This window comes from Tyto alba, unplaced genomic scaffold (genome assembly GCF_018691265.1).
Source record: "Tyto alba isolate M040663 unplaced genomic scaffold, T.alba_DEE_v4.0 Super-Scaffold_27, whole genome shotgun sequence".
Taxonomy (NCBI): domain Eukaryota; kingdom Metazoa; phylum Chordata; class Aves; order Strigiformes; family Tytonidae; genus Tyto; species Tyto alba.
The window spans coordinates 29,493,836-29,519,245 of record NW_024881301.1 but is presented as its reverse complement, the minus strand read 5'-3'; the positions used below and the strand labels follow the sequence as shown (position 1 = coordinate 29,519,245).

General features: G+C 39.2%; 1 protein-coding gene across 10 annotated transcripts in view; it reads left to right on the top strand.

The window, feature by feature from the left end:
• FHOD3 (formin homology 2 domain containing 3) overlaps positions 1-25,410 on the top strand; it is a 415,762-nt gene that overhangs the window by 42,962 nt on the left and 347,390 nt on the right. For all 10 annotated transcript variants that reach the window (XM_042797959.1, XM_042797958.1, XM_042797961.1 and 7 more), the window contains exon 3: positions 17,740-17,804. In XM_042797959.1, coding sequence (XP_042653893.1) covers positions 17,740-17,804 — 65 coding nt within the window. The remainder of the gene's footprint in view (positions 1-17,739; positions 17,805-25,410) is intronic.

Sequence of the window (25,410 nt, the reverse complement as noted above, 5' to 3'; positions counted from 1 at the left end):
TGATTAGAGTCTAGATGTATTCAGGATGTCATATAGCTGAGACGTTACTGTAAATTTTGGGAAGTGTAAGATTTTCTACAGGGTATTAGTATGCTAGTCAATAATGTATCAGATTAAGATGATGAATCATGTTTTTAAGTGAGTAATTAGCTAAAAGTTTACTGTTGCAAAATTCTGTAAAGATTAAGTTTTCACATTTCTAATGAAAGACATTGGTTTTCTTCATGGCTAAGTTGCTGCTGTTTTAAATCCCTCCTGCCAAAAGTTTGAGGGCAATGGATATTACTACCCATGTTTTCAAAACTTTATGAAGTTTTTTTTTCTTTTAATCCTAATAAAATATCTTTGATTATAAAATAAATCATTAGATAGAATGTTGAAATTAATTTGTAGGTGGAACTGTAGAAATTAATTTTCATAGTTGTCTTGTGATATTCCTTGATAACAAAATAAAATGAAATAACAGGACCCATACACTTTGCCTGCCACAGAACAATAGGCAACACATCCCTGAGCATTCATGCTTCCAGAGCATGTAAGCATGAATAACTAAATAATTGTGCATATATTTTGTAGAGCCTGGCAAATGAGACATGTGACTTTGAAGGATGTACCTTGGCAGTAGGATTGGAGGCAATTAACACTTGAATGTTCTACCACACAAATTACTGACCAGTTATGAGTTGAGGATTTATTGTCATTGGATCTTCTTGACAAGATACTTCTGTCGTTAAAGAATGAATAGTTACGTGAATGTAAAATACATTTAGAAAACAAGCATCTGAATAAATAATAGCAAACTTGAATACATTTTACTGCAGACCAAGGCTTGTTTTCTCAGGTACTCTCAGCTTTAAAGCTGGTTTGGTGGTGTGGAAGTAAACCTCTTCTGCATATATGTAGGTCAGAGCCTGTAAGCCACTTAACTCACACCAAAAGACACAAAATGGAAGATCCACGTGGACTTGTGGAAAGAACTTGTGGTTACCTGCTTCAGTGGGCTGGCCAGGGGGGAGCTGGAGGGTGGCAGTAAGTACGGAAATTAGTAATCAGAGTTACCCGTGGGCTGTAGTTGAAGCCTGGGGATGTCAAATGGGGGTGCAGTCAGTGAACCTTACAACTTCTTTCCAGTCTAGATGGAGAACCTTCAGGCAAGTAGCCTACGAAATGGTTGAGATACTGCATAGTTGTACTTCCATTGATGCGCTGACATGGCCGTCAAAGGGAAGGAGAGTTGGTTTTGCTCTTCTCCCCGTGCCCTCAGCCTTCCAAGCTGGGCCGTGTTCTTTCCAGCTGGGACAGAGCCAGTATCCATAGTGGTGCATTACCCAGCTTGGATGAGGAGACAGGTCATTGTTTCATGAGCTCTTTTCCCTCTGCATGGTTTTAGTTTTGGGGGGAGCAGGAGCCTGGGATTGGTAGACCTGACCAAGGCAGGTTGTGGGCATCTTGGAGTTGATGCTTGGGAAGTACGAAGGGATGCAGTCATCTTACCCCACGCGTCCGGGAGTAGTTCACTCAGGCTTTTGGGGTGTGGGACAGCACCTCAAATCTCAAGCACTGAAGTGTTCTGCAGTGTGGCTTTGTCCTGTGGGGCTTTTGTGGGTGTTTTTATGGGTGAGGGTGTTTTTCTCTTGGATTTTTTTTGAGAGCTTGACTCATAATTTTATAGCTTGTGGTTGTCAATACCAAAACAGCTGTGTTTCTTTCTCCCCGACTTTTCCCCAGAGTTTACACACAGCTCTCTGTTGTCGAGGGAAAAATCTACATCTGTATCAAGGTATCTGTGGAAACATTTCAGGATTTGCTATTTTGGAATTTTAGTGCTTACTGCTGGCAAATGAATGCAATGAGTGCTTTTCTTCAAAAACCATTTCCATTGCAAAATGTGTTGCAAAAATATTGTTGTGCATAGCTCTTTCCCATCCCATTGTGTACCAAATACAGTGCCAAACCAAAAAGTGTGTGAATAATTCTTAAAATTTTTCCTAGGACAACCTATTTTAAAGATAGTCTAATTTGGCGTTCAGGTTTACATGTGAGAATAGCTAAGGAGTCCAATATTTTAGGGTGGAAACTTAAATAAAAACAGCTTATGCCAGATGTTTTATTTTAAAACAGTTCATTTTATTAACATTAAAGCTCCTTAATATAGGTGTGTTTGTGCTCTGCCCTCCTCGTTGCTGACAAGGCTATATGCTAAGTGAGCAGCTTTCAAGGACTGGAAATGTGTTTCTCTTCAATTTTTGAGGAGGAAATCCCTTCCTCTCTTCATAAACAGATCATCTGCAGGGCTTCAGAAAAGCGCTGTAGGACTGCTTTAAATTCGACTTCTGTTGTGAGTAAAACCATTGATTTGAGGATCCAAACCTCGAAAAACGACAGCCCTGTGCGCACCCACTGTTCTGCTGGTGCAGCTTGCAAACCGGTGTAGAATTGCAGTGTAATTGCCTGGAGCATGTGGGCAGGGGAATGAGTTTGTGCTGGGTAATTAGCAAAAGCTGTGAATTTGCTACACTTCTTACTCCGGAGCAACTATTCTCGTGTGTGCTCCTGCCCGGTGGTAAATGCAAAGTAGATTTGTATAAGCGAGCTCATGCTCTGTTTATCCCAGGGGAATTCTGCCCATGCGCTTTGTGTGTGGTGGTATGTGTGTGTGTGTTTTACCACCAACTAAACTATGGTAATAATCTGCTTCTGAAAAAAATGTCTCCAGTTTAACCTCCAGTTGTGCACTAGCAGCTTAAACCCCTGCAAATCTCTGACTAGCCCAGGATCTCCGGTAATGAAGCAGTGAGAACTAGTGAGTGGTGCTAGGGTTAAGACCACAACAGTATAGCAAAACAGTGATTCATTTCACCTTCCCTGATGAGTAATTGTGCTTGCTAGCAAAACCAGTGATGGCCCAGCAGTAAATGCAAAGCCCATTTCCTAAATGGAATGAATATGGAGAAATAAGTGGCCTGAGGGCTGTGTGTTATATTTAAGAACATGTATGTCAAGTTACAAAGGAGCCCTTGCCAAATGTGAATCTAATGGGAAGCTTCCAAAAAGCGGAGACCTAAAGTAGTATATGAATCAATGCAAAGTGGAATTTATTTTTGTATACTTACATACAGACATGCGTGTTCTACTGCAGGGTAGGACAGTTTCAAAACAGTTCTTGCTGAGTCTGGTTAAACTGATCACATCCTGAGAAGGAGCATAATTGGCCAATTAAGCCAGTAGGACACAGCTTTGAAATGTGCTCTGTATCACTTTGAGTAATCTCTTCTTTGGGTTGTTGTCTTTTTAGTATCATCAATTCAATTGGAAAAATGATGAAGGATAGGTTTGGTTTGGTTTTGTTTTTTCCTTAAGGTATTGGAGAATGATTTCTAGTAGAAGGGAAAATTTATTAAAACCATTTTTTACAAACTAAGCCAGTTTTTTGCTTATTTGAATTGTGAAAAAATTAGAGCTCTTCTTTTGTACCACAAGTCGAGTTAGGTCAGGTAGCAGGGGCCTTTGTGAGACTGAAAATGATTGTGCAGATCCTGTTCGCTACTGCTCTGCAACTATAGAACTTCTAATGAAGTTGGTCTGGCAATTTGTACTCATAGAACCAAAACTGTGGGTCAGAGCACCCAAGGGATCTTTTCCCTGAAGAGGTGGAAGCATCAAGTGGCCCAACTGGGGGACATTCCTTTATTGTACTTTCCTCCTTGCATTTGTCTTGTGGGTACTCAGTTCTGATTTTTTTTTTTTTTTTTTTAATCCTTATGTTTCAAGGTATTTGATTCTCCAAGTGCAAAGAGGCTTTAAATGAAAATCCTAATGTAACATGAACTTCAAGTGCAGGTGATAGCAAACCCACGTGACCAGAAATTACCCAGTGTAAAGGTTCCTGGGAGGAATGTGCAGCCAGAGTTTGAGAGGTACTGACAGCGGTGGGAAATATATAACCTGAGAATTGGAAAGTACTGTTCAAGTGATGTGTCTGCAAAAGAACATGATGCGAGGTTGATAAGAAGTGAGGAAACGAGCTTTCTGGTTTTGTATTTTACCCTGAAGCAATATTATTGTTAAAATAGCACTTCTAATGCAAATTTCTTCACCATTTGCCAACTTAGAAAGTTTGTGTTTTCTTAATGCAAAAATATAAGATGAAGATTTTACTGATCATGCTGTCAGTGTTTTACAAAACGACAGGATAAACTTCATGCTGAAAACCATTATATATCGGTTGAGCTTTTGGGGTGGGAAGGCACAGCTTTGTTCATGAATAAGGACAGCTCTTCAGAAATGGCCATTTGCTGACTGTGAAGGCAACAGTCAGCCTTTGGATATTTTAGGGGCTATTAGGGCGTTATTGTTTTAATGTGTGGAAATTGAGCCGTTAACAACTGAGAAATAACCAGCATGATGATTCAGAAAGTAGGGTAAGGGATTGGGGAGGGCATTTTCATTTTCCGGCTTCTGAAGTTTGCTTGCACAGAAACTACTAAAAAGGACAAATGGAACAAATGTTCTCCCATTTTAACTTGATGCATTTCAGTGTGTGAAAGTGATTCATTGTCTTTTGGCAGAAATCATTGCCTTGTGGTGAGGTACACAGAAGACTCCACCCAGACCTTTACCAACATCTACTGAGAATGCATTAGTAATAAATAATTAGGCACTATTGATGTGGCTTATAAAACATACTCGGTGAATGCCTTGAAGGTTTCACTCAACCCTTTTGAGTTTCTCATTTCCTTTCCTCTTCTCCTTCCAACCTTTTTCGTTTCCATTTAAAAAAAAGGAAGAAAAAGAAGGATGAAAACCTTGCCTCGTAAAGGTTGCTCTTGGTGGATGTAGAGCCCTAGCACCTCCTAGTTACTCTGTGTAGTCCTTACTTGCACAGTTACACAGGCAAGGGTGTGTCAGCCAGGGTGCTCTTACTCTCGCTGGCATTCATGGGTAACCGTTTGAGTGGTGTAGAGGTGGTTGGTAGGGAGTGAGGCAGTTGATTGTTAAATTCATGTTGGCAAACACAGAACTTAATATTGGAATAATCCGCAGGGGAAAAAAGATGTACATGTCTCAGCATACTTTCTTGCTTTCCGTTCTGTTGTGTACCCTAATAATCAGCAAGATTTTGCCTGCCCAGTTTTTGTTTAGGGAATATGCCATTGGGATTATTTCTACCTGGATTAGTCAAGTTTTAATTTACTTATTTATTTATTTATTTTAATGAGGAGTGATCAGACATCTGAATAGCCTTTATCTATGTATTTTTATCCACTCTCTTCAAATCACTGTTACTTCAGTAAATGTGTGATGGTCCAGGAATGCTTTGAATAAAACCACTACGTTAAATAATTGGATGATTTGCAAGTGTATTGCAAGAACAGGATGCAGACACATGCTGACTTCACACTGGGTTTTTAGATGGAAAAACTGAGGTAAGAAAGAAAAGTCCACTGACTTCATTTGGAGACGAGTGTGTGTGTTTGTCTCCAACTGCCTGTCATGTATCAGAAAGGGTTACTAGTGCGATCATCCATTTGAAGTGTATTGGAGGTGATTCTTAGCATTTAAAAGACTTTTAAAATTACTTATTTCTTGAGCTCCTTTGTTTCCATTATTCAATGAGAACAACATGATCTTGAACATGACAGTTGGATGGTTGGATGATGATCTGTGAAGAACTTCAAAAAGGCTATTTGTTTGGGTAAGATTTTCGGGTGCCTTTCAGAGTGAATCTTAATTCCTCTCTCTGTGCACGTGTGTGCTCTCGTTCTCAAAAGACTTGGCTTCTATGCAACATTTTTTTTTTTTAAGTTTCAATTTTTTTTTTTTTTTTTTTTTTTTTGCATCTCTTGAATCAGCAGTTGAATGGAGAAGCATATCATATTGAAACTGCAGTCAGACCGTATCTTAACAGCTTTGAAATCAAAGCCTAGGATTTATGCTGTCTGATTAATAGCAGGTTAAGAAACACTTTCCTTATTGTGTGTGTGTTGGCTTGCAGATCTTTTTCAGGGGGAACCTGATAGACTCAAGTGCTTGAACTCTGGCAAAAATTTCATCTCTTATGCATTCAACAAGGAGTAGTTTGTTTTCCTCTGCTGATGTGCAGTACCTTAAACTGTGAAGTGACTGACTGTGCGGCCATACCGCATCACAGAAGCATTTTCCGCTCCCTGAAAGGTGTGTGCAAGTGAAGATGTTAATGCGTAGGTGCTGAAATGAAAAAGTGAAAGGCAGCTGCAAAAATAATGCACTTCAGAGTGTGTTTGCTGTCACGCATTTGCTTCTGGTGCCGTGCTATTGCCCAGACTTCTCTTGGGGGAGTCAGTGGCTCCTCCTTGAGTTTAGGGATTGTTGTTGGATGCTGTTCTCATTAAGCTACTACTCTTGGAAAAACATGGGTGTGATTATCCGAGAAGGTTGATGGTCCACCAAGAAGCTTGAGTGCTGTGGGAGGCTGTAACAAAATGTGAGGCGTGTGTTCTGCCTGTGTGTTTTGAAAGCTTTCCATGAAGAGCAGAATCTGTGTTAGTGGGCTTTCCTAACGGTTCCGTTGTTACATCAGGCAGAAGTAGATGCAGAATTGTTACAGGGTAAGTTGTCAAGTTAGGCTGGCTTTAAGTGCTGGCCAAGTCTGAAAACTCTGTTACTAAATTGAGGATCCTTTTCATCCCACCTATGCTCTTTTGGGGATAAACAAGCAACAGCCCGAGGTGTTAGTTTGTCTTGACTCAGTAACCCCTTGCGTTTGCTTTGCTAGTGGTTGTGAAGGACGATGAAAAAACATCATCTGATTTATTTAGAGAGGCTTGGGACAGTGTAAATGGATGCCTGGCTGATCTGATACCACTAGGTTCAGAGTTGGTCTTGCTGTGAGTGATTTACTGATGCTGAATCCAATCACAGTGTGAAAGATTCGTTATGGGGGGATTGAAGGTTGGGGGTGGGAGACCTTCCTGTCTAATAACAGTTGAAACTAATTAAAATGCAAGGTGCCTATACTGTTTGCCTTCATACGATTTCACCTTTACTTTCCCCGATTTGGTGAGACTGAAGACGTCAAGCGTTTATCAAACGTGTGAGTTTTTATGTCAAGTCTCACGAGTTACATGCAGGCTGCCACTGTGAGCCGACTGATCTTTCCAGCGCTCCTCTGAGGCAGGACGAGGAAGGATGTAACCTGTGCTATTAGCCCCGTGTACTGGGGCAATGGGAAATAGGAGGTCCTGTGCTCTGGGCCTCCAGGTTTAGAATCCATTTACTGCTGTTGCCAATTTAAATTTAAACTTTCAGAGGGTTTTTTTTCACCACATTTAGGCTGTCTTGCTGGAAGCTTCACTGGGATCTGAAGGAAATGATGCCTCTTAGGTTAAACACAGACATGTACAAACTAAGTACTCCAGTTTTAAGAGGTTTTGTGTAACTGTTCTTTCTAGCACTGTGAATATTTTTTTCTCCCTGAGCTATCCTTGAGAATTATCCCAATCTACTGATAACACTAATGTTAAAGGATAAAATCCTTGCTTGGAACAGGGTAAAATGAGGGTTGTGAGAACATACGAGTTTAAAACTGCTAGAGTATGATTATTTATTAAATTATTTATTTGTTTTAATTTTTTTTTAAAAACAAAACAATCACCCCAACAAGACGGGTCACTCTTAAAGAAAGTCCAAACAACAGAGTGGTTGGCTTAGTGCTATAATCTGAATTACAAATCATAGAGTTGGTGGGATTTCACTTATTTGCTGTGTAGCTGTATGAATGCGTGTAGCACTTTATGGAAGATTCACATCCAAGTCTGCCATTATGGCATTAAGTTTTCTTATATTCTTTAAATATTTCCCAAATTAAAGAATGTACAGACTGTAGCGGAGAGTAGAGCTTAGACACTCTCTTACCTACATTAACTGAAAAGCTCTGAGTTGTCTGTTAACTAAGAGTGGCTTATAACAGCACCAGACTTTGCTTCTGCTTGTGATGGCCTTTTGATGATTCAGGTGTCTGCTACCATTTTGGGGTTTTTTTAGGTGAGTACAATGAAGAATAATAAGTTTGCTCGACAGCCAACTTTGTTACTAGAAATTGTTATTAAAGTCCTTGCAGCTTATCTGCTGCTATGCTATAAAAATGTGGTTTTTTTCCATGGTTGTCAAGTATTGTGCAGAAAGTGGAACAGAGGAGCCCAGAAGGATGTAGCAGAACCTTCTGTAGAATTAACACCTTTGATTTAATGATCTTTTATTGACGTATTAATTAATCATTAAGAAAGTTTGAAAAGTAGTTTTCTACAGTGATTTTTAAATGATGAAATAATGTGTTTTCACAAGCATGAGATAGTTTTAAAATAAACTACATTTATTGAATTGAAATATCTAGCCCTTTAGCAAAATCTTAGGAAGTCTGAATGGTTGCCTGTCCTGAAAGACAGGTCTATCAGAAAGAAAACATTGAAATAGAAAATGTATGCTAAGTGATGCATTCTCCTATTTTACAAAGATGAACTTTAACAGGGAAGTGATTGTGGTCTTCCTTGCCAATAATGATAATGAATTGTAATTGGATATTTACATAGGAATCCTGTTTTTGATACGAGCAACTCTTTAGTATGGATCTGAGGAGGAGAGGTGTCTGTGTCCTAATAAAAATAGACTCCCTTAATTCCTTTCAAAGCTTCCTTGAAACATTAAGAGGAAGACTGGGAGGGGATGAGGGGGTGGGGTTTTTGGTTGGTTGGTTGTTCATATTGTGTGGTTTGGTTTTGTTTTTTTTTTTTTTTTTTGTGTGTGTGTGTATGTTGTTTGTTTTTTTTTTCCTTCACACAACAGTCTCAATATTTCTCTTTTGGTCAAGGAATTGCTAGGCTCAAACATAGGTTTTACTTTGGAACAAATAACTATTTAAGACAGCTAATCTAGGTACTGTTTTCAAAATGTCATATAAATTAAGTCTTGGAAATGTGTAATTGAGTGAAACTATTTGTAATGTAGTACATCAACAAAGACAATATAAAGCATTTAAATTCCAGAAGACAGGCATTCAGCTGTTGGTATGTGTTTGTGTATGTTAATTTACTAGAGAAGTTGAATATAGAACACATACTATATCTTAGCAACTCCACAGACTAGAAGTTAATCTAGTAGCAATAATGATTCTGATATCATCATGGATATCAACAGAATATGATGACAGCACAATATGTGAAATTTACCTACTCCACTAATGCTAAATTGAAGCTATTAAATTAACTCTGTTAAATACTTCTTGGCATGTTAAAATAAATACTATCTAGTCACATTCACTAGAACATATATTGTTTTTTAAAAGTCATATCAAGAAAACTACAAACCTTAATTAAGAGTAAATTACAGGCTTTTTTACATGCATAGTTTTTTTTTTTTTGTTTTTTTTTTCTTTTTTCAAGAAATGAAGCCTGTTTGAAATAATTTCCTGCAGTATATTTTTGAATGTTTTTTGGTTTTAATGCAAATGCCCTGTCTGTTCCATGGCATCCCCTGTCGTGCTGTGTGTGTGGTGTGTGTGTCCTGTGTCGTGTGTGTGTGTGTGTGTCCCCAGTATCAGGACAAACTCACCCACAGGTATGCTTTTTTATGCTATTTGGCCAGTGGTTCATGAAGCTATGAAATCACGGATGGATTTTAAGTTACTCTTTTTCTTGGCATTTATTATTGTAAGACGCTTGCCACTAAATGGAATTGTGGATGTAAGAGCTCTCAGAGGTGATCTTCCTTTTTACAAAAATGTTTTTCTACTGTGTGATAGTCTAAAGCACTCAGCAGGGAATTGCATAATTTTTGATGTTTCACTTGTTACTGGTCTTACTGTAATTAGCTTCTGTGTGGGAAATCTAGTATGTCTAAACCCCATTTAATGCCTCTGTAGTGAGTTTTCATCTTCTTAATTTCTGAAGTTTGAATCTTACTCATTTTGGTAGACTGGAAAAGTTCACAATGTGGCCAGTGGGAGAAAATAATAAAAATCAATGTTTCTGCATATGAGAATTTTCTGTGTTGCTAGGATAGTTGGGACAATACTATAGAAAAGAACTTGTAGAAGAGAGCTTGCTCTGAGTTTTCAGGACTCTGTAGGGAGGTAAGGTAGAGAGGGAAGTAGCATCACTGTTGAAGCTCGGAGAACTACCAAAAAAAGTTGTTTGTTGTTTTGGTGGTTTTTTTTTTTTTTTTTTTTTTGGTTTTTTTTTTTTTGTTTGTTGGTTTTTGTTGTTTTGTTTTGTTTTTATATTGAGAAGAATAATGCATGAGATTTTTGGAAAAGATAAAAAAACTACATTAAATTGTTATGTGTCTGAATCTCAACAAGTCTTATAATGGTGCTGATTTCTATGGTCCTCGTGTTAGTCACTCTCTGATAAAAGAGCACTGCTTGCTGTCCAGTTCTTCTAGCAGATCACCACAGGCCTGTAGATTTCAGCAGAGAGCTGGTGAAGTCAGCATATATTGTACCTAGTAGACTGCTGAAGCACTAAAGAATACCATGATGATAATGGCCCTTATATATTCCTTTAAGACATTAGCAATTTCTTTTAGTTGATTAATTTTTCAAGATGGGAAGAATAATATGGGTGATTATGTAGGCTTCCTTCTTCTTTGCTCACTTGAGCAAACTGATCTGGGTTATCCCCTTAGAATTACTGTTCTGAAATAATAAATCAATCTCTACTCAATTTTTCCATTTTATGATTTTGTCATCTTGGAGGATTTGGGTATGTCAGGAGTATCACAGTTCAAAAGGCTGATTGATTAGGACCCTGAAATTTATGCTGAAGTACAACAAAGGCGATTAGAAGGTTGGAATAGGTCGATGAGCTGCACGTTGGACCTTTGACATTAGAGGAGCTCAGTTTTGGGTTGCAGAGTGGTTAAAATGGTCCTTTACTCAGCTAGTGGGAATTAGATAAAATTAGCACTGTGCCATGTGGGGAAAGGGTTTTGGGAACACAGGTGGAAACAGCACTTCTGGTTTTCTGTGTAGCAGTTAACTTCTGCTGTACGAATAGTCACTCGAGAGGAAAGGCAAAGCCGTCCAAAGGAATCTAATCCAGTTGACACTGTATCCAAAAGTGACCGTCAGTAGCGCGATACGTGCTGAAGCTGAGTCTGACATTTTGCATTTCATGGCAAGCTGGAGTCCAGTTCTGTGCCTTCATTCTGCAAGATCCAGTTGCTGTTAACCAGAAGTTACACAAGTGTCTCCTTTATATATTAAAAATGGAAAATTGTAGTGAATTATGTAAGAGACATAGTATGATACATGTATAGGACATATGATTATGTCTAGGACAGCCCTATAGTATGGACATAGAAACTACATTCAGGATGCCTTACGCTATCTTGCAGTTTGTCTTCAGAAGTTACCACAAAACTGCTTCACAGAAATAAAGAGAGAGGACTTCGAGGTAAAATGGATTCTAACACTCCATTGCTGTCAAAAATAGTGTCTACCAAAGTATCTACCAAAATGCCATCAATATTGTTTTTAGCTTCCAGTTATTGCAAAAATAAAACACTGTGTATAATTCTGACTCTCTACAGATCTTTTAAAACTGAAATTATACAAAATGTAATATACTATTATATGTTTTGTTGTAGTTTGAAGTACCTACTGGTATCTCTGAGATTTAAGTCATTGACAAATTAAAGCAGAGCCCTGAATTTGGAAATAAGATGTGTTATGTGATAGATTGCAAATGTGAATTATGGGTAGTGCTGGGCAAGGATGACAGTGGTTTATATAGTTGAATTTCAGCATAATGGCCACATCCCAGGGAGACTTTAAAGCATACCTTTACATGTGCTGAAGGTTTGGAATAATTTCCTCTATTTAGATATTCCACACCAGTACCTAAAACATCAAGTATTGGATATAGTATCCAGCTTTTCTGGATCCATCTGTGTATGGATTTACAGGATGCAGAACACTGGGCTTTTTCCTCCCCCACCTCTCTATAGGAACATCACCTTTTTAAGTATTCTGTATGTTTTTTTGCTTTCCTGAAAACGTGCCAGGGCTAATTCTAGCCTTAACGCTCTCTCTGTGATACCAGGAATTGGAATTTAGTTGGCCCGATCCTAGTCAATAATCTGTGAAATTGAAAGAGATTATATTATTGGTTTAACTGGTCTTGTAAGCTAAATCTTGGAGAAGAAGAAACCCAAAGCACTGGCTACTCTTTCTTCGTGCTTCTTATTTATGCAAGGTAGGGGGACAGAAATGCAAACAGTTTCTGACTGAAAGATCTCAAACTCCTATCTTTCATGCTTTCTCGGTGTAAGTATTACTACTCTTATTAAATGAATCAAGGTATGTCAGGAACATCTCTGTGAGAAAATTGTTTTCAATTGGAAATGTGTCAGCTATATAAAATCTCATGGCAGATACTAGGGAATAAAAATTCACACTGACCAAATACAGTGGTCATTGCCCTAAAGTAGCAGGCTACCATGCCACTGTCTTGGTGGAAGGTAAATAAGTGTTTTACATAAAGATTCCACGTGCAGACATTGAAATCTCATATATAATGCTTTTGTTACGTTATTTGCAAAATCTTGATACCAGTTTATATATGTAATCATTAAACATAGTCTCTTCTGATTCTCTATTCCCTGCCTTTGATATTTACTGGTGGCTAGTGATGCTTTCTGGAAGAAGGATCAAGTTTCCTCAGTGAGTCTTTCATTTGGATTAGGAGAGCCTACACACTAACATAAAGAACTGTAGACAGCAACAGTAACAATATTAAAAATAAGCTTCGTGTTAGTTTCAAATTACTGGATAGACTCTTGGCATAATCATGAAAGAATCGTAAAAGAAAAGCTACTCAACTGCAGTGAGAGCAAGTTTTAAAATTCTGACCTGTGTTGCATCTAATTTCCCCGACCCTTAGTAGGATTTTTCTAGTAAATGTAGTGCCTAGACTGGCAAATTCACCCCAAGCTACTGGTGGAGCCTTTTGTTCAGTGTAAAGGAAATAAAGCCCAGGAGGATGTGTCGTTTTCTCTCATGCTGTTTTGTTCCTGGCTCAGCCTAATTCTTAGAACCTCCCTCCTGCATCATTGACTTGTTGTTCTTCTCCCAACTTGGGCTATTATTTCTTTTGCCAATAGATTCTTCCTCACTGAGTTCTCTCTTTAGTTTTGAATGACTCTGTCAGTATTTCTGGAGAATGGGGTTTCAGTTGGCGCTGTGAAGAAATTTGTCTAAAATTTAATGGTGGGTTTTTTTCTGAGTAGTGGTGGTGGGGTTTTTGCTTTATTTTTTGAAACTTATCTATTAGGTAAACTGGTTCCCTCCTACATTTATTTACTAAACTTTTAAGCATCAATTGTAAAATGAATTATGGATCAGGAAATGAAGGCGCTACACACCTTACCTGCATTTGGAGTAGGTCATTTTTCCTTGCTCAAGAAACCATGACTTGAAGTTTATGAGTAGTTCTCTCAAGGTCAGTGGAATTACTCATGCATTTGACGCTGTGTAGAGGAAGAGAAAATAAGTGCACAGCTGTCTTGGGGCCTTAATGTGAGATGTTGCCTTTGAGGGTGGGATTTCCAGCACCTTTTGAATCCTTGAGATCAGATGAAATAGTTACCTGTTTTACTGATTGCACGCTGCATTAATGTGCTCTTTCCTTGTCTAGTAACTGGAAGGATACAACTGCAGCTTGGCAGTTGCAGACAGTTTCCTGGAAGAACAGGTAACCCAAAGAATTTAGCAAAGTTATTTTCCATTTCCAGAGGTTTTGGTGACACAAGGAATGAGCAGCACATATGAAGGGTCACAACACCTTATAGTCATGTTTGCCCCTGTTGTGTGCCCTTAGGCAAACAAGTCCATCAAGTAAGGGAGGACAAGAGAAGCAGTTTTCTGTACTGAATCGTTTGTTGGGGAGGGCAGGGGGTATAATAAAGGGCAAGGTTGGCAGTGTAAGATTGACTTGGCAAAATTGCTTGAGAGTCCTCGGTGCTTATGTCCATTCCCTCCCAAAAGAAAAAGAAGAAAGCAAACCAGATGGTGAAAAAAGCTGAAAAAAATAAGCCAAAGGACCTATGAAATAGGCTTCTTGACCTGAGCAATGGCAGCCTAGGCTTACTGGATTTTTGCCTGGGCACCTTTCAGAGGTGCCTGTAATTGAAAGTACTCTGGGCTTCTTGATGTTTTTTCTAGTCTTCGCTTTTGGATAGCAACCCCATCTCGCCGGTACCTCCTTTCCCATAGTACTTTGGCCCTAATTTGTATTTTTCTTCTCCTTTCTTGGAATAAGTACATGGATCTCAAACTAAAGAGGTTCCAATTGCTCCCACTGAAAATATTTTATATGCAGGTGCTCTTAATGATGTAGAAGATTTTGCTGCTCTTTTTCTGTGTGTCTGTGATTTGTCAGCCTTATGGCAAGATCTGAAAATGGCTATCCTTTTCCTCCTGCTTCCTGCTCGATGACTGTTGACAGAGGTCTTCGCAGGCAGCTTTGCACAGCTCAGACTGCAGTACGGTTTTATTCTTTCCTAGTCAGCCTGGCTATGGAGCTCAAGGATCTGGCACTTGCTTTAATAGTCAGATATGCACTGACTCTTCTATACCTTCCTCATGTTGCTTTTCCTGCTGTTTCAGTGCTATAGAGGATGTCTAGCTGATGGTTACCTGAAAGTTTTAAGCCCTCCTCTTCCCAACACATGCAGTCTCAGAAGGGCAAAAAATATGATCATAAAATGGTCAGAGAAGAGAAATAATACCAAAAATGTAGAGTGGAAGGCATACTCATGGGTGATGCAGGTTGTCAGGGCTTGTGAACCTGGTGGTGTTCCTTGCTCAGGGAAAGTCTGAGTAGAAGTGCCTCAGCGCTCCTCCCCGTGCTGAGATGATGGCTGGGTGCCAGCCAGCGGGCCGCTGGCTCCCGCTGCCCCCCGGGAAGCCTGCAGAGCTACAGGCCGCCCGGGAGGCTGCGGAAGGCAGAGTGGCTGTGCTTTCCTTCCAGTAGCAAGTACCTTTCGCTTTCTCCCACTTGAAACCCCTCCCTATACGTCAACAATCGATTTTTGGAGCAGGGGGAAAAGCGAATTGGCTTTTGGAGACCTATTTAACTAGAAGCCTTTGTTACTACATTTTATCTCCTTATTTTTGAAGACATGATCTTCTGGTGAAGTGTTTGATGCAGAGAGAAAGATAATGTGTACAGCTACTTAAAATATTTTACTGTAGATTGTCTTCTGAAGAAAAAAAAAAAACCCAAAAAAACAGCTGTTTATTTTTGTCCTCTCACCTACTATTTTTTTTTAATCTATACACCCTTTAAAGTCACTTGTGTAGACCTCCTGTGAAGACCGTGTGGTGCTTAACTAATAGCAATGTGTAAGGGCTTGACTAGGCCTGAGTCCTAACAGAAGCAGGAGATGGGCAGCTGCCACCGTCCCTATTTTGCAAAGGGGGGGACCCAAGGTGTAGGATGAACTACGCTCACACCCTCAGAGTAGCTGAGGTCTGGCTTTTGATGTGGCACATCAGCGCCTCTCTGGTCTGGCCTTGCCACAATTTTCGTGCACAGCTGTGATCAGATAAGAGGAAAATGGGTCTTACTTTGTCCCAGAGGGAGACACTAATCCCGGAGCTGTTGCTGTTTTATTTCCACAGGAGAGATTTCTTCCTCCTGTATCAAGTACTAATGGAGGGGCAAGGTTCAGAAATCTTTTATTTTATTGTCTTTCAAAGAATTACAGTGTACCCTCATAAGAATGTAATGACTGCTGTGTAAGTGAGGTGATATATCAACAAACGATGCTAGTATTGGTGTTTTAAATTTGGTGCCGTCAAAGATCCCTCACTACTTTTGCAAATTAAATATTCCAGAGGAGTCCTGGTACACCTGTGGGAAGGGGAAGCTGTTAAAAATACACAGGACATGAGCACAGGCAAAGGCTGTGTCCATCCAGAATGGCAGGAGCAGTTTAGGTGGGCAGAGAGTCAGTCCTAAACCAGGAACTTCTCCAGCAAACTTGAAAATTGAGACTGCAGGCAGCTCTCATGGGGGGAATTGCATGTTGCTGCTTAACACCTCAGAAGTATTAAGAGAAGGATCACACTTTCCCCACTTTGTCCTAATGATGTTCAAGCAGACCCATTAGAGAGCAATTTCATTTAGATTTTTCAATTTTTTTTTTCATATTTAAACTATACAGAAAGGTTGCCATTCTGAAACTGGAACAAATTTGTCTATTAGCAGGTGCATAGTTCCACGTTAACCACTTGTTTCAGTTTCTTAATGTGTTTTTTTTTATTTTTTCTTTCTTCCCTATCTTCTTCTAGGAGCTATATTTTTCTGAAAATATCTGTTACTACTTCACTGACCTGCCTTCCCTTGCAAATTTTTCAGGGAGGTAGTATAAAACATGTTCTTTTTCTGTTAAAAGTAATGAAAAGTATTTTTGTTCCTCATAACAACTGTGGGCAGGAAAACAATAAGATGAGGAAGAACCTTTGTTGTTATCTGAAAAATACCAGGTTTGTTCCAGTTAAGTTACAGCCAGTGGAAAACTCTGTGGGGTGTGTGTGTCAAGCGTTTGACCCTGACATCTCTCAGCAGTCATAAGGTATATCACTGAGGAAGGTTGTGCTGGTTTTGAATTTGCCTCTAACTTGTATATAGAAGTGCGTCTAGGGTTTGCATGACACAAACTAATCTGCATCTGTTGCGTTCTAAAAACAGTTTTGCTGCTTGCATGTTTTCCCACGATAAATTCACAGAATCATAGAGTAGTTGAGGTTCAAAGGGACCTCTGGAGGTCATCTGGTCCACCCGCCCTGCTCAAGCAGGGCCACCTAGCACTCCTTGTCTGGGAATTGCATACTTAGTTTCAGAGAAAACAGGGAGAATGTGCTGCTGTACAAATGGAAAAGATATTTGGCTTTTCTCACCCTCCCCCATTCCAGCAGGCGAGCAGGTATGGGTGCAGAGGCAAGGTGCTGGCTGTGTGCTTGATGGCATTTTGCAGGTGTAGCACCTAGAAATCAAGAACAGTGCTGTTCAGATTGAAGAAATGCAGCTAATACTAATTTGTCTGAGAAACAAACGAGGAATGTGGCAGCTGACTAAGACAGAGTCATTCCATTTAAGACCAGGATGGAACTGAGAGCCAGAGTGAAGGAGGACTCATTTTTGCCTCTTCACATGAAAAACACATCTGTCTTTGTGCTTTGAAGACCAATTAGGGTACACGAGCAGATTTGTGAAAGTGTAAGCAACCTCTTGTTTGACCTTGCATTTTATTTTAATGCTTAACTAGACCTAGCTTTAAAATATTCCTGTGAAAATTAACATGTGCAGTCATTACTTGGTACTTCTCTAATATGGATTTCTAGAGAGCCATTGTAGTGGGTTGACCATGGCCAGCTGCCAGATGCCCAACCAGCTGCTCTCTCACTCCTTGTCCTCAGCAGATGGGATGGAAAGCAAGATGAAAAAACTCATGGATTGAGATAAAGATGGGGAGATCACTTATCAACCACTGCTGTAGGCAAAACAGACTTGACTTGCAGAAGATTATTGACAACTAAAATAGAGTTGAATGATGAGAAACAAAGACGAAATTCATAATACTTTCCTTCATCCCTCCCCCACCTCCCCTTTTTTCCTAGGCTTAACTTTACTCCTTCATTCTCAAGTCCTCTGCCACCTCCCTACACCTTTATATATTTTTATTCTCTTTTTTTTTCAGGAGGGGCAAGAAGCACAGTATAATTCTGAGGACCCAGCTGTCAGTGAGAGTCCATGCCTGCATTGGTAAGTGAAGTTCCACATGCCTGAAAGAGAACAAATAAACTGAATTGAGCTCTCAGAAGCAAATCTGGGGAGTATAAACCAGATTTGCTGTGTTCCAAGTTTAGGATGATGGCCAATAAATTGATTTATTTGTTCTGTTTGCTGTGTGCTAAAATTAGGTTGTATTAGTTACATTACACTTAAACTATGTTAAACATCCCAGGGAAATCCAGCATTTGACAGTGAAGTGTGATGGTTGGGTGTGCTTTGGAGAATCTTGGATTATCTGTCTTGCCACAGCCTTCGTGCGTGCCTGAAGACTACGTTCTGAGTTGGGAAGGGGATCTGAAGAATTGTTGGCTGACAGCTAACTACTGCGTTTTAATAGCATGTAAAGTTTATTACTTCACATCTTGCAGATCTTGGACGCATATTTTTCATTATCACAGTGTCAGTGTCTTAAAAACCCTGGTTAAAACAATGCTGTCACAAGGAGAAGTCTAATGAAAGTCATAATCTGTGTGTCATAAGAGCTTTAAGGTTCCATAAGTAGAGGCTGATGTGCTGATGGCATTAATATGTTCTGCGGTGTTCTGCAAAGCTGAGTGTTTCACTGAGTGCTAGTGGCGAAGCTAATGCTCATGTTCTGGTGATATGATGGTTGTTATGGATGTCTGGTGTAAAAAAAAAAAAAAAAAAAAATCCTACATCTACGTGCCCCAGTCACCTGTTTGTTTTTTTTTTTTTTTTTTTTTCAACTTCTCCATAGTAGGTTCAGCACCCTAGTACGTTTAACTTGTTGGTCTTGCTTCAAGAGATCATAGCTGAAGCATTGAAGTAGAGATATTTTCCTTAAAAGGAGGAGGAAGAAGTTGAAGTTTTATGTTATTTCCACAGTGCTACTGCTGTCAGAGGATTCAGGCTTTAAATACAACTAAACTTTTTTCCCCTGCCCCCAGGACGTGTTATGAAATGGCCTTTCTGGGAATTTGAACTGAGCATAAGCAACCTACAGAATTCCTCGAATACCTCCCATTGAGAGCAATCTCTAGGCTGCCTCATGCAGGAACAGATTCTCCTCTACTACCATTGACCTGAAGTACAGTAGAGCAAGCCTACACATTAAATATTAGAGGAGAAACAGAGATGCTGCGAAGTCTAGGCTGATTTTATAAATGTGAATGAAATTAAGAACAGCTTGGAGAAGCTTGTTCTTGTTAGGTCTGGGAATATATTTGGCAAAAACCAGACCACTGCATCAGGACAAGATTTCATATGTTGCCTGGATTGAGGTTTTATAAAAACAATTCTCGTGTAAAAAATTTTTGTCCAGAGCGCAGCCATCGAGGAATTGGAGCGCGCACCAGGTTCTGAGCTTCCACGTGTGGTTGCTTTGTTGTTATCTGTTTGCATTCAAGCTATCTGTGGGCAATTAGGCGTATTACTGTGCATGTACTTTAATTGTTCCTGTATGAAAGTGCATTCCTTTGTCAGGTGCTGTTACTCTCTGGCAGCAGTGATGTGTTCAGTGGTGAGTACAGAGGAAGCCAGGCTGCAGAACTTGAGTCCAGATTTCAAACTCCTAGAGCAGCGGTGTGTTTTGGATATGGGCTTTTGGCTTGAGTCGTTAGAGGCAGAAAAGCCAAATGCAAGATCTGGTTCTAATTTCCACCCCCCCTGCTGAAGTTTAGATTTTTTTAGGGTAAGTTTTTGTTTTAGTCCATAGCTTGATGTAATGTAGTTCCTTCTCTCTTTTCTTTTTCATTTCTACACATCAAATGCATCTTATTTTTTCGTATGGGATAGCTTGAAAGAGTCGGGGACACTCTGTGTTTTTTAGCACTGGCCTTGTTTGGTGACCTGTGCCTGGCGGTTAAACTTGTCACAGGCCAGGAGGTTTGTTTCACTGGTACAGTGGGTACTTCTCTTCATCTTGCATATACTTTCACATCAGCTGCCTGTTAATGTCTTTTTTTGAAATAGGAGCATTAGGTTTAGAGGTTAAAAGTTGTGTTAGATATTTGGAGTAGAAGCCAGGAGCTAGAGCAATCTGAGATGGTGTTACGTGGAATAAAACCATCTTGCTTTGGCTATTTTCTTTCAGTCTTCACAGTATCCTTGGAAAGCATTGTGGTTAGCAATGTTACTGACTCTGCAAAGTCCCCAGAAGGTAGCTAGGACTGCTTTCTGAGATGTGGCTTGTTTTGTAGTGCCCTTGCTGTGGAGCCTCCTGTCATCCTTTCATTCGAGGTTTTACTTTTCTCTGAAGAGCCGAGAGGTGTAAATAGCGAGCTTTCCTGTCAAACTCCCATTTGGAAGTTGGACCAATATTTTTTTTTTATTCTCCGTAACATGTTGTGCTTTTAAACTGTGGGAAATACACAAGTGTTTATATTCAGATATCTAGATAAAATCTTCCATCATCAGTAACTTCAGATCTCTGGGGAATTCATTGGGCTTTAGTGTCAGGATGCATTGACTACAGGACAATATCGTATGAGACTGGGGAAGCTTTAGCATGTCCCATGTCAAATGGGGTCGTTTGTTTCTTTTTTTTTTGTTGTTGTTTTAAGCAGGGCAGGGAAGGAATAAAGCTTAATAACTTGATTACGGAAGTTGTTAGTGAGCGGTATTTTCTGCCCTGTTGCACACCAGTCACTCTTAAGCATCTCACTCAGTTTAATGCATCAATACTTTCTTTTTTTTTCCTCAATTTGAGTTCTTGACTCATGTTCACACTAAGGACTCCCAGCACAAATGAACAAATTTTCTTTTGAATATCACTCTGCTTCTTTTCCCACTTTGGCTTGATCCTGATTAAATTGTCAGGACTCATTAAAAGGTAATTTCAGAAATAAATTTCAAGTGGTTTTAATACAAACACCAATATTTACCTTTTTTTTTGTATCAAAAGATTGCTGCTGAAACCAGTTAGGTTCATAGAACATAACTGATTCAGAATTATAGATGTACTTTTATACTTGTTGATGTTAAAAAACATTAGTGGAGGAAGATCAATCTTTAAATTGCCAAGTGTCAACTGTTGTTTTTTCCATAATCTGTCAAATTTGACCTTTTATTCAAATCAGATTTATTGTGAGCTAATACCCTGTGGGAAAAGTTTTTCTGGTATTTTTGGCAGCAGTATGACTTTCCTTGTTTGTATTTAGTTGTGTTTTAACGTAATTTTAATTGTATATATTTAACAATTACAGGGCTCAGTCAAAGCGTTGATAAAGTCCAATGTAAATGAGGATGTAGCTTTACAGGGCAAACACCAACACTACCAAAAACTTTAGGCCCTGAAATTACATGGAAGTGTTTAGTCAGAGCAACTGTTTGACAGTGAAGTTCTAAAGATCTTTAAAAGCTCCACTCTTCCTGGAGAGTGACTTGGTCAATTCATTATGTCCTTGCTTGGACATCTCTGCCTTCAGCTGCTGTTAAATTTGTTCATTGTTTCTTGCTAGTTTTCTCTCAAAATATGAGGTGGTCTCTGAGAGAAAAGTCACCACTTAAATATCTGGATGCAGTATCTAGCCCAAGAGAATCCCGTGTCCTCTCCTAAAACGCTTATGCCTGTGATGGGGAATTGTGAGTGTTACTCTCAGTACTGAGAATGAGGTTGGGACAGGGACCCATGACAGTGACTATAGAATGATCCTGCAAAAAGAAGTTTGACATAAGCTTCAGGTGTTAATGCAATGTAATACAAGAAGAGTATTGTAACTTGGAAGGTCAGCAAATGTTGAGAAGTGTATTTTAAATTTTACATCTCTTTTGTGTCAATTTATTATTAAAAACAAAACAAAATCACAAAACACACACCCCAACCCCTCCCCAGCCCTCAAATTGGTTATTTAAAATGGTCTTGCGTTATAAAATTACGTTTTTGTATGGTTATAGTGCCTTCCTGTATTTATGCAAAGTCTTTTTTACCTGCCTATAGATTAAAAATAATTTACATAGGCATTTGTATGTATTACGTTTCATAGCTTGATCCAGCGAGGTCCCTAATCGGTGTGCACGTGTATTGTTGCAAGAGTCTTCCTACATGTGTAATACAGCCTCATTCCTAGTCGTTATAACCATTTTACAATCCCACTGCATTGACTCTTCTGCACAGGGGCAGTTGCAGATTTACCGGAGCAGGGTACTGACGTGAGCCACAGCAGCGTGCCCACCCTTGCCCGCCCTTCTCTGGGTGCTCAGCACTGGATTATTCCCAAGTACATGCCACACAAGCTGCTGTGCTGCATGGCAGCTGTTTCTAGCTCCTGTTACTAGACCATCTCCTTTAACCAGCAGTGTCAGCACTGGTGACCCAGCCTTTTCCACGCAGCTCTTTGGATTGTCTATTTGACATCCTCTCGTTCTTGATACCTTTTATGAAATGTAGCCATAAATACCTTCTTGAGCCCCTTCTGTTCTGGGATACCTGAGGGAAACTGTAAGCCAGTTGTAACTAGGAGGCTAGTAGAAGCCAGCTGTTTCTAGTTGTCTTGTAATGGCTGAAGTATGCAGCTAGTCCTTTTTTCCATGCAGTTTTCCCTTCTGTTTAAACATTGTGGGGACTTGTTGCATGTATTGCAGCAGATATCATTAGATTCTGCAATTATGCAACTATTGAACCTTCTGGTAGGGCCTATCCCTCCAGGTGCTTGAGCTGCGAGTTCCTCCCCAGTAGAACCACAGTTCTTTCACGAAGACAAAGTCATGTCTTGACTCTGTAACTGTATCTGGCACTTGGTTGCAGAGAAGTTAAGATACATGGACAGAAGTGGGGAAAACCCCCATGGTTTGCCCTCTTATGAGTATAGTATCGAAGTGTAGAAAAGCCAGTTGCAGTTCTGGTTAAGGAAACAAATGAAACTGCGTTGTGTTTCATTTTCAGAGGGCAGAGTTAAACTTCTGCCTACAACCCATGTTGTTGGTGCTGTCTCATTTGAGATGCTTCTCCCTACAAACATTGATACCGTATTGCATCTGTCTGGCACAGGTGTGTTTGTGGTCTGCTGAGTGCTGGAGTAGAGTTCTCATAGCCACAGACAGTCCGAAGCTCCTCTAGTTCATACTTTCCATTTTTTTTTTTTTTTTTTTTTTGAAGAGAATAGCTTATTTAATTTAAAATAAACATCTTTCTTTGGTAAACGAGTTTCTGAATATAGTAAGAGAAAGAGTCTGATTAAAAAACTTTCCTAAAGGAAGCGTAAGTGTGGCACTGAGCTCTCCATTTAGGCAAGTAGTGATTGATATGTTCTAATGAAAGCCTAAAGAAAGAGAGGTACTTCGGGTTGTTTGGAGGGCATTTTACAGTTTTCAGTGTTAGGCATTCCTAATAGAAAACTTTTTCTGTGTGAGAAAGGGAACATGTGGAGAGCATTAGCAGTTCAGCAAAACGTGCAACCGATTCGGATTTAATTTAAAGGGAACAAAAGAAGTGCCTTGAGAATTTGTCGGAAGCGCTGTGGTTTTGCCTTCTTTGCACTGATGGTAACAGAAGAGAGAGAGAGGTGGGATGAAATTGCTTTATCAAATATCTTCTTAGCATAATTGGGACAGAAAAGATGGTGATTAATGGATTTAATGGTGCTGCACCGGGATCCTACATGCATTACGGATTTGTAATCGTGCTTCCTGTGACTCTTGCTGTAACTTGGTAAAAGTCCTGGCTTAAATGAAGATAATAAACAACATGTTTATTAAATGTAAACTGACATCAAACAAATTGAAAAAATGTGAAGAGGAATGCCAGATCTTGGGGCATTTTTTTTTAAAGGGTTAGGCTTTTTTTAATAGAATAATTTGAGTTGTAGTTAAGACAGTGCACATAATACTGGGGCCTGCTTCCAGATGTGATTGGAGATATCTGGTTCAGCTCTCTTTCAATTTGAGTGAAACATGAAATAGCCGCAGAGGCTATGATAAAAATACCTTTTTCAGCTTTTTAGGATTATTTAAATTTTCTTTCCTGAGAATGTGGAACACAGATGCTCTAAATAAAATCCCCTGGTTCCCAGATCAGATTGCTTTGTGAAAATCTATCCATATAAATAACTTGTGGTTTTGCTCTAAAAATGTACACCTCTGTAAACTGAAACGTTAGACTCGTACTCCTCGTGCACGCTTTTAGTCAGCCTCCTTTGTGGGGATGAACCATGGTGCTTCTCCATAATCTGTGATCTCACTGGCCAGCTCTCTGAGCTGGTCCCACAGGATTTCAGAAGGTATTTGAGACAAAGCAGGGAAATTTCCAAGATTTATCTCTGCATATTTCATTTAAAATATAAAACTTAAGATAGGCTTTGCAGCAAGAAGAACCAAGTAGCTGTTGAGCAGATAAAGCCTCCATTAGCAGTGGGCTGTTGCTTTAAAGTGGTGGATGCCTGCTTTAAAGGGGCTTGTTCCAGGTTTGAAAGGACTGCTGTGGAGTGTGCCAGTGGGATGCTTTTCTCATCTTGGGAAGCTTTGTGTTAACATGTGAAAGCTTATCTGACTCGGCTCACACCAGGAAGTACTGCAGAAATCAAGTGAAATGTGTTTGCACTGGGATATCTTCTTTCTGACTTCTTTTTTTTTTTTTTTTTTTTGGACAACTTAGATTTCCATAATAATTCCTTTCCTTACAATGTGTTTAAAAAAAAAAAAAAAAAAAAAATTGCAAGGGAGAAGGAATCTAGTTTTTGACTCCTAAAACATAGTGAGACTTAAAACAAATCTTGTTTCTAATCAAACAAAAATCCTCAGTCATCTTCAGTGGTAACTTGAAGGAGGCCATCTCCTTCTAACTCCAGGAAGGAAAAGAAGTAGTATGATACTTTGCTTCCCACCCCACAACACAAGCCCATTTAGACTTCAGATATTTTTTAAAATTATTTTTTTTAAAAAATGCACATATTAGCAAATGGTATTTTATAAGTGGATTTTTTTGATGCAGTCTAAACATGTCTTCTTGAAGATTAAAAAATTCTAACAAAATGCAATTATGCTTTTATTCTTTACATATTACCATCTACTCAGTGCTTCAAAAGTACTGTACATGTGCTGATGAATAAAATATTGCAAAAAAGGGCTAAGTTAGCAAAATAACTTGAAATTACTGGAGTATACTGTAATTACATATTCTAAAACTTCATGTCTGAAAGAGTCATGTTGCTATTGTTAAGACTAGATTTACCACCTTTTTATAATCTAAAGCGAAACAGACATTGTAAGTTTAACCTCTGAGATAACTGAAGAATTTTGTAACATATTAAACTGTTTATAACTGCCCATTATGGACCCCCAAAACAGACCCCCTCTGGAAACAGCTGTTAACAACAGTGGGATCTACTATGATGAGGTCTTTGTGGATTTGGTTGGATTTTTTGGTGGTTGTGGTGTTTTTTTTTTTGTTGTGTTTTTTTTACTTAGTTTCTTTAGAAGAAAAGCAAGCAAATAATTATTTTGGTAGATGATTTAGGCATTTTTGAACAACTTCAATGTTCTTCAATTAGATTTTGAGAAATAATTGCTTAATAAATAAATGAGCTCAGCCTAGGAATTGTCTCTAGATGTTCCTGTTGCAATTCTAGAGGAGATGTTGCCAAGGCTCATCCTCTGTGACCTGTAGGGACTCTTTGGAGAA